Source organism: Triticum aestivum, chromosome 3B, assembly GCF_018294505.1.
Source record: "Triticum aestivum cultivar Chinese Spring chromosome 3B, IWGSC CS RefSeq v2.1, whole genome shotgun sequence".
In the NCBI taxonomy this organism is placed as follows: domain Eukaryota; kingdom Viridiplantae; phylum Streptophyta; class Magnoliopsida; order Poales; family Poaceae; genus Triticum; species Triticum aestivum.
This window is the reverse complement of record NC_057801.1, coordinates 754,775,513-754,784,252: the sequence shown is the minus strand read 5'-3', so window position 1 is coordinate 754,784,252 and position 8,740 is coordinate 754,775,513. Positions and strand designations below refer to the sequence as shown.

Here is an 8,740-nt window from a genome sequence, read left to right as displayed (position 1 = left end):
CACCGTCTGCGTCGCTACCGTTGTGACTGCGGGGGAATGTTGAGTATCGTGATTATTAGGAAAGCTAGGATAATGTAGGATATTATTCTACCTTGCCTTATACTCCAAGATGATCATGTACTCCTATATATATGCCCACGAGACTCAAGCAATACAACAACAATTCCACCAAATCCCTCTCTCCCTTCTAACACTTTTCACAGACGCACTCGGACGCGTCTGCGGACGTATAGAGGGGCGGATTAGCTAGGTCGGGATGTAGATGCTCTAACGTGGAGTAGGCAAGGATGAATGGATCGAATCAGTTGGCTGTAGCCTGAACTTTTCCCCTCTACTGTTCTTCTTTACTCCCAAAACTTCTGTGTTTGTACTCTCATATGATACTGAATCCCTTCACCAAATTCGCTTGGTGTGACACCATCGAATTAAGGTTGTGACAAGCTCGTTCCTATATCCTTCAAATTCGGCGTGACACACAAACCTCAAGGCCGGACGTACAGTCATACACAACCACAACACTCGAAATGTCTGTCACCGCGACAAGGATTATTGACCGATCATGTGCCCGTTAGTTGATTCTCAGTCATGCTTGCTGGCGATCCCGAGCAGAACATCGCAGAGCTCCCTGGGCTTGGAGAACATGGCCATGTGGTCGGCTCCGGCGATCTCCACGGCCTCCGTGCCGGGGCTCAGGTCGACCATCCAGCGCTGCATGTCCTCGGAGAAAGCAACGTCCTCCATGGCCACCACGTACACCTTCTTCACCGACCCGTAGTTGGCGTCGGTGAGCAGCGTCTCGTCCTTCACCATCGCGTCGTCCCCGAACTGGCGGCCGGGCCTCACCAGCATCGTGGCCAGCGTCAGGTCCTGCGTGCGTGCCGGCCAGAAAACCAGTGTCAGCATCGTAGTACAAGGCTTGAACATCTTGGACAAAAAGGGTTGTCTTCTTGTTACCTCAACTGGGCTTCGACCGTACAGTTTTGCTGCCAACAATTTGGGGCCAAACACGAGTGCAGCTCGAGGGCCCTCGCTCGTCTCCAGAACCATCCTCTCGCTGTCCATGAAAAAATCCGGCGTGGTTCTTCTGGAGAACTGGGAAGAGGAGTCACCAGAGATTAGCCAGGTATCGATTGCTGTCCATGAAAAAACTTGAGGTTTGCTTACCTCCTCCATGGTGACGCCCATGTGCCGGCCGACGCACGGCATGCACGCGTCGAGGAACACGGCCGCGGCGACCTTGCGCGGGAGCCTCTCCATGGCGAGCGCGATGTTGAGCCCGCCGAGGCTGTGCCCGACCAGGACCAGCCTCTCGCCGGCCGGCGCCGCGGCCACGGCGTCGAGCAGCGGCCGCGAGTAGTCCTCGAAGGACGGCACCTCGTCCATGCGCGCCGGGTGCACGCCCGACGCCGCCATGTCCAGCGCGGTGACGCGGTGCCCCGCGGCGCGCAGCATCGGCACCAGCTTGTACCAGCACCACGCGCCGTGGCCGAGGCCGTGGACGAGGATGAAGTGGTCGCCGCCGCTCCCCTCCATCGGATCTCACCTCCGATGAGACGAGAGAGACCGCTACGTTGCCGGCGCTGTGCGGCTCGTGGCTGCAGCTTCGTGTACTAGTATCTCACTGGCACGGGCTAGGGATGGCAATGGGGACAATCCCCTATGGGGATACCTACAACATCCCCATCCCCATCTATTTCCTATCATTCCATCCCCATCCCCGTTTACATGATTGGGGATGAAATTTCCCCATACCCATGCCCCACTGGGGAACGGGGCCTCATTAGGGTCCCCATCCCCATAAAAAAATACTCATATACATAATATGACACCCTATGATCAACATACATACATGGTGTTGCCCTTGTCCTGCTAATGCCTATCTAGGTCGTATTGACTTCTTGGTCATGGTGGCAGCTGAGGTGAGGATGTGAGATAGGTTTAAGGGTTTTTCAGAGCTTTTTTTGTTTTCGTAAGTTTGTTTGTGAATATTTTAACATTGACCGCAGTGTCACGGTTACTAACCGGGTCCCCGATGGGTATTGGGTCTGGGGAATAGGATATCGTCCCCATCCCCGTTATACCCTATGGGGAATAAATTAGTTTGATAAATATCCCCATGGGGATGTTTTTCGCCCATCCCCACCCCCTAATAGATGAAATCCCCATGGGTTTGGTGGGTATGGGGCCCCGTCGCCATCCCTAGCACGGGCACGTGCCAATAGTGGTTTCGTGTCATGCCAACCTGAGTGAAGCGTCGTCTTTCCAGTAAAAGTCAAAGCAGGTTTAAGTGGACAGCAGTGAGTAGTGGACATCAGTGGTCAGTCCCGCACATGTCCACCTCACAATTTTGTTCATATCCCTTGAAAAATACCAAGTATTTTCGTTTTAAAGATTGAGACATGATAATGCAGTTGTCTTCTTGTGATGTTCTGCTGAAGGATATTCTGAAAAATTATGTCAAACATGTGTGTTTCAGAATTTGAGGTATTTTCAACCAACTGCAAAAAATATGAATGTGTAACTTTATCCGTCGTTTTTTCTTTTCAAACCGCGGCAAGCGATCTGTCTTGCCAATTAAATCTATTGTCAACAAACTGAACGGAAAACTTAAAAGAAAGACTACAAGAAAAATGAAGATTGCAACCGAATACCAAAAACACCACTCACTTGACATATTTCCACGACGAGGCAGAGTCGCCACACACCACCAAGAAAAAGCTCCATGGAGCTGTCCACATGTGCCATCACTATTATGTGTCCACCGCAAGCCTACGGAATCCAAGCCAACCACAAGCGACGAGGCAGACTTTATGCAAGGAGGAAGATCACTAAAATGGTCCAGTGTGTTTTATAAATTTAAAACTCATTTATGTAAGAGTGTCATTCATTTGTATCGACTACTACAAGGTTCAAACTATCCGAAATAAGGTTCGATCGGTTTGGTTTCAACATACTAGATGTTGGATATCGGGTGATATATGATAGGATATAAAACATATCTGGATTCTTTTCATTACTCTTGATAAAAAAACATATCCTGTTGTTTAGTTAAAAGCATGCATCATGTCAATGCTCCATCATAAAAAAAATTGGATTTCTTGTTAATTAATAAACTATTTTTAAAAGATGCAGATAATTCTTACTCTTAGACTAAAGTAATGAGAACTGCTACAGTACAAATATAGAATGTTCCCACTTTCGTATGTATGTATGGTGTCTTTCCCATTAAATCTATTGTCAACTAACTGAAGGAAAAACTTAGGAGAAAAACTACAAGAAAATGAAGATTGCAACCGAACACCAAACACACCACTCACTCACATATTTTCATGGCAAGACAGAGTAGACACACATCACCAAGAAAAAACTCCATGTAGTTGTGCACATGTGCCATCACTATTATGTGTCTACCACAAGTCCACGGAATCCAAGCCGCAATAAGGCTACTTTATGCATGGAGGAAGATCACTAAAAAGATCCAGTGTGTTTTATAAATTTAAACTCATTTATGTAAAAGTGTCATTCATTTGTACCGACTACTATAAGGTTCAAACTATCCGAAATAAGGTTCGTATCGGTTTGGTTTCAACATACTAGATGTTGGATATCGGGTGATATATGATAGGATATAAAACATATCTAGATTCTTTTTATTACTCTTGATAAAAAAACATATCCTATTGTTTAGTTAAAAACATGCATCATGTCAATGGTCCATCATAAAAAATGGATTTAAAGATTATTAACTCGTTAATTAATAAACTATTTTAAAAAGATGCAGAAAATTCTTACTCTTACACTAAAATCATGAGAACCGCTACAGTACAAATATAGACTGTTCCCACTTTTGTATGTATGGTGTCTTGCCCATTAAATCTATTGTCAGCTAAGTGAAGGGAAAACTTAGAAGAAAAACTACAAGAAAATGAAGATTGCAACCGAACACCAAAAACACCACTCACTCGACATATTTCCATGGCAATACAGAGTAGACACACACCACCAAGAAAAAACTCCATGTAGCTGTCCACATGTGCCATCACTATTATGTGTCCACCACAAGTCCACGGAATCCAAGCCGCAATAAGGCTACTTTATGCATGGAGGAAGATCACTAAAAAGATCCAGTGTGTTTTATAAATTTAAAACTCATTTATGTAAAAGTGTCATTCATTTGTACCAACTACTATAAGGTTCAAACTATCCGAAATAAGGTTCGTATCGGTTTGGTTTCAACATACTAGATGTTGGATATCGGGTGATATATGATAGGATATAAAACATATCTAGATTCTTTTCATTACTCTTTATAAAAAACATATCCTATTGTTTAGTTAAAAACATGCATCATGTCAATGGTCCATCATAAAAAATGGATTTAAAGATTATTAACTCATTAATTAATAAACTATTTTAAAAAGATGCAGAAAATTCTTACTCTTAGACTAAAATCATGAGAACCGCTACAGTACAAATATAGACTGTTCCCACTTTTGTATGTATGGTGTCTTGCCCATTAAATCTATTGTCAACTAAGTGAAGGAAAAACTTTTAAATCAAAAAAAAAGTGAAGGGAAAACTTAGAAGAAAAACTACAAGAAAATGAAGATTGCAACCGAACACCAAAAACACCACTCACTTGATATATTTCCATGGCAAGACAGAGTAGACACACACTACCAAGAAAAAACTCCATGGAGCTGTCCACATGTGCCATCACTATTATGTGTCTACCACAAGCCCACGGAATCTAAGCCAGCCAAACGCAACAAGGCGACTTTGTGCAAGGAGGAAGATCACTAAAAAGGTCCGGTGTGTTTTGTATTTAAAACTCATTTATGTAAAGTTGTCATTCATTTTGTACAGACCACTACAAGGTTCAAAATATCGGAGATAAGGTTCATATTGGTTTGGTTTCAACATTCTGGATGTTGGATATCGGGTGATATATCATAGGATATAAAACATATCTGGATTCTTTTCATTACTCTTGATACAAAATATATCCCATTGTTTAGTTTAAGACATGCATCATGCCAATGCTCCATCATAAATAAAGGATTTAAAGATTATTAACTTGTTAATTAATAAACTATTTAAAAAGATACAGAAAATTCTTACTCTTAGATTAAAATCACGAGTCCCGCTTCTGTACAAATATAGACTTTTCCCACTTTCCTATGTATGGTGTCTTGCACATTAAATCGATTGTCACCCAACTGAAGGGAAAACTTAAAAGAAAAGCTACAAGAAAATGAAGATTGCAACCAAATACCAAAGACACCACTAACTCGACATATTTTCATGGCAAGACAGAGTCGACACACACCACCAAGAAAAAGCTCCATGGAGCTGTCCACATGTGACATCAATATTACAGCTACTACAAGCCCATGCTAATCCAAGCCAGCCACACGCAACAAGATAACTTTATATCAGCTAGTTAGCATACATGTGCAACGTACGTTTTGACTAATATTACAAACATATTTGAGTGCTCAAATCCACAGAGAAATATACAATGATAGCAATAAAATAATATCACAAATCAGTGATGAATGTTAGAATTCAGCATAGTGCATATCTATTAGCAACATCTCTCTTCGACATTTGTTTGGTCATGACAATTGGGTCACAAATAATGATGGAGAAAACATGCACTCATGCAACTTTCCATTACTCTTGTTAAAAACATATATTCTTTTAGTTTCCTTGGAGTACTGCAAGGGTCAAAAATTGGATATTAGATTCACGCCGGTTTGGTTTCGACATATTGGATGTCGGATATAGGGTGATATATCAAATGGGATGTAGTTATATCAGAGAAAACATATCCCTTTTTCCGTTACTCTTGTTAAAAGCACGCCCTTTTAGTTAAAAAATGCATCATGCCAATGCTCCATCATAAAAAAAGATTTCAAGTTTATTAACTTGTTAATAATTAATAAACTATTTAAGAAAGATCCACTGAATTTTTAATCTTCGATTTTAAACCAATACATCATATATGTGTTTATAAAAAACATGAAGCATAACTTTTGGTACTATGATAAAGTTGTAAATGATAATCTTATTTTCGCATCTACTCAAAAAATAATAATTGATAATTGCTTGTCGGACTATATCAATGGACAGTGCCATATCCGAACCCTACAACTCTGGGAGTGAGCAAATCCTCCTTGACTCATACTCATCTTCGAGCGCTACAGAGTGCTGTGTGCCTTTACTCACGATGACATGTTTGATGAACTATTCGTATGCTATGTGTGTTTTCCAGATTAACTAAATGTGTTGATTTACGTTGCATGAGAACGTATGGACTTAATGATTTTATCTGAGGGGTGAACCTACCTGTGTGCAAAGAAAAGACTCTTTTTTTTCATCATCAAAAAAGAAAAGAGAGGACAATGGTTAGTGGGCAAGCGGTCCTATTTGGTCCAGTCATTTTTTTTTGAGAAACTCCTATTCAATAGCCTGGCCCTATTTCGAACTTCGCTGGCCCAGTACAATAACCAGTCCGGCCCAATGAGCCCAACAAGCTGAGGTTATCCTGCTTCCCGAAACCCTAGCCGACGGACCCCCTTATATACCGCACGCCCCCGTTTCCCTTTCATCCGCCTCCAGATCGGCGGCTTGTTCGCCGGCGTTTATCTGATTCAGCTCTGAAATCTTCCGTTCTTCCTCTCTTTTCTGGTTTTTGCTTGGTCTGTTCCTAGGCTGTGATGATCAAAACACCTACCTATTTTCTGAGGGACCTCGACCCCCCTGCAGAGAAACCAATCATTCTTCTGAGCCTTCCAAGATCTGTTCAGTTTCTTCTCCGTTTCAATTTCTTGTTTTGCGTTCGATCTTGTATTACAACGGATTCTGAAATACCAGATTTGAGTTGATGGGACGATAATCTTTGGTAGAAAATCGTTTTTAGTGTTGACCAAAATTACAGACTACAATTATCTGATCAACTCACCTGATTATCTTAGTTTCTCCGTTTTCTCTTCTTTTTTCGGTGACGGATTGGGAAAAGTAGATTTAATGGTTGATGTGATGATAATCTTTCACAGAAAAATCATGTTTAGTGTTGACCAAATTACAGACTACAATTATCTGATCAACTCTAGAATCTCAACCGATCTGTTCTTTCGTTTCTCTCGATCTTTTCTCCTTAGGCTGAACTTCCTGTGGTTACTTTCTTGCGTCCGTGCACAACAAGCCGATGCTCTGGATGAGAAGAGGAAGGAAGCATGGTAATGTGCACGGAGATGGACTGAATTGGTCTGCATGTCTGCTCGCCCTGACGCCTTCGGGCTTTGATCTCGCGGGCCTGGATTTGACCCACACTACCACTTACCCCAAAAGCTTTGTTTAGTTTTCGAAGTAATCATCTCGATTGATCTGTCCGTAGTCGATTGCTCATTAGTCCGTTGGATTTGGTTAATTAGCTCTGTAGATCTATAGACCTTGTATTTGTCAATTGACCTCTGTACGTCTGGGCTTGGTGGCTAATTAGCCAGTTACACACCGCAGCCACCGCCATGGCAGCAATCTCTGTGTGAATGGTCAGTAAGCCCACCTACATCTACTTGATTTGTTGTGCCAATTGAAGTAATGACTCTTTATTGTGCTAACTTCTTTGATACATCAACTCGCATTTGCATAACTGAAGAATTACTACACCTGACAGTACAAATATAGTTACAGTGAAGATTTCTTCAACGTAGCTTCAAACTCTGAATCAGTAAGGTAAAATTAGTTACATCAACTCGGTCATAATCTAGTTACAGTATTATTGTTTTTGATTGGATTTAATATTCAGTTTAAGCAAGGCAATAAATTAGAGTCTCTGGTGCGCTTCTTAGTAGCGTAAATCAGCGCTGTACGTTGCCGAGATGAAACTTGGGCTAAGATTCTGGCACAGGCCATTCTTTGAAATGGCCTTTGCATTCAACTTGTCCTTACATATCTTAGCACTGAAATGAATTTTTTTTGGATAGTGGTATTAGGGATGCCATGAGGTATCTGATGCCTGGTCTTCTTTCATGGCCTTGTTTCTCGTTAGATTGGCAAACAGCGAGAAGGAAACGGGTTTTTGCGACATTGGCTGCTCTAGTACCAGGAGCTTTCTGTTACTATACCCCCGTTTACACCTATCAACTGAAATGTTCTTTCTGCAGGCGGCTTCAGTGTTTGTTCCATCTATGATGATCAACACTTGTTAGATGCCTTTACATTATATTATTGAACTGTGCTTATTTTGCATCTGCACTATTGTTTTTGTGTGTCTACCCACTATTCTTTTTAGTACTTGGTTCTCTGTGATGATGAAAACAGATGACGAGTCTGATGTAATCCATTCTATTAAACCATGTGGACAATCGAGGCATTTGTCTGAGAGAGCTTAATTACTTTGTTTGTTGTTTTTTCCTTCTTTAAAATGATTGTGTTGCTGACATTATGAAGAAGACAATTGTTGTCTGATCTATGTGATGATAAATTCCTCCTACTCATTCTGAATGTCTAATGTATGTAGTGCATTCTGTCATCGATGCTGTATAGTTTCTGTTTGCTATATTTAACTTAAAGGGTGAAGTGATGATATCATAACCATACCACATTTCTGCATTCACTGTGATGATCAATTTACATCATGCACTACCATCTGATCTCCCTTGGTTATTTTCATAGCTTAGTTATTTTTATGTGATTAAACTTTCAGCTCTGGTAGCATTTAGCCAGAAGTCCA

General features: G+C 41.5%; 1 protein-coding gene and 8 non-coding genes across 9 annotated transcripts; 8 read left to right on the top strand and 1 right to left on the bottom strand.

Moving 5' to 3' along the window:
- Positions 1-376: 376 nt before the first annotated feature.
- On the bottom strand, positions 377-1,642 carry LOC123066366 (probable esterase PIR7A). The gene is made up of 3 exons (XM_044489461.1): positions 1,165-1,642; positions 955-1,092; positions 377-867 (listed from the first exon to the last, which is right to left on the bottom strand). Exons 1-3 carry the CDS (start codon positions 1,531-1,533, stop codon positions 580-582), a joined length of 795 nt encoding a protein of 264 aa, XP_044345396.1. The 5' UTR covers positions 1,534-1,642; the 3' UTR covers positions 377-579.
- A 5,070-nt stretch (positions 1,643-6,712) lies between these two features.
- Positions 6,713-6,800, top strand: LOC123073082 (small nucleolar RNA R41). Its single transcript, XR_006435584.1, has one exon. It is a non-coding gene; the product is annotated as a small nucleolar RNA R41 (small nucleolar RNA).
- Positions 6,801-6,884: 84 nt separating this feature from the next.
- On the top strand, positions 6,885-6,964 carry LOC123073141 (small nucleolar RNA Z155). The gene has a single exon (XR_006435595.1). It is a non-coding gene; the product is annotated as a small nucleolar RNA Z155 (small nucleolar RNA).
- Positions 6,965-7,034: 70 nt separating this feature from the next.
- LOC123073142 (small nucleolar RNA Z155) lies at positions 7,035-7,114 on the top strand. The gene has a single exon (XR_006435596.1). It is a non-coding gene; the product is annotated as a small nucleolar RNA Z155 (small nucleolar RNA).
- Positions 7,115-7,228: 114 nt separating this feature from the next.
- On the top strand, positions 7,229-7,340 carry LOC123073177 (small nucleolar RNA snoR100). Its single transcript, XR_006435629.1, has one exon. It is a non-coding gene; the product is annotated as a small nucleolar RNA snoR100 (small nucleolar RNA).
- Positions 7,341-8,000: 660 nt separating this feature from the next.
- LOC123073163 (small nucleolar RNA F1/F2/snoR5a) lies at positions 8,001-8,146 on the top strand. The gene has a single exon (XR_006435616.1). It is a non-coding gene; the product is annotated as a small nucleolar RNA F1/F2/snoR5a (small nucleolar RNA).
- Positions 8,147-8,307: 161 nt separating this feature from the next.
- LOC123073201 (small nucleolar RNA SNOR75) lies at positions 8,308-8,394 on the top strand. The gene has a single exon (XR_006435648.1). It is a non-coding gene; the product is annotated as a small nucleolar RNA SNOR75 (small nucleolar RNA).
- Positions 8,395-8,443: 49 nt separating this feature from the next.
- Positions 8,444-8,510, top strand: LOC123073056 (small nucleolar RNA Z105). Its single transcript, XR_006435570.1, has one exon. It is a non-coding gene; the product is annotated as a small nucleolar RNA Z105 (small nucleolar RNA).
- Positions 8,511-8,579: 69 nt separating this feature from the next.
- On the top strand, positions 8,580-8,666 carry LOC123073025 (small nucleolar RNA Z195/SNORD33/SNORD32 family). Its single transcript, XR_006435552.1, has one exon. It is a non-coding gene; the product is annotated as a small nucleolar RNA Z195/SNORD33/SNORD32 family (small nucleolar RNA).
- Positions 8,667-8,740: the final 74 nt, after the last annotated feature.

What these genes read in the sequence shown, in the direction of transcription:
- LOC123066366 (XM_044489461.1), bottom strand. Translation starts at nt 1,533, where the DNA reads ATGGAGGGGAGCGGCGGCGACCACTTCATCCTCGTCCACGGCCTCGGC. An exon ending in TGGGCGTCACCATGGAGGAG is followed by an intron (nt 1,093 to 1,164) that starts GTAAGCAAACCT and finishes TCCTCTTCCCAG; the next exon opens with TTCTCCAGAAGAACCACGCC. An exon ending in ACGGTCGAAGCCCAGTTGAG is followed by an intron (nt 868 to 954) that starts GTAACAAGAAGA and finishes GCACGCACGCAG; the next exon opens with GACCTGACGCTGGCCACGAT.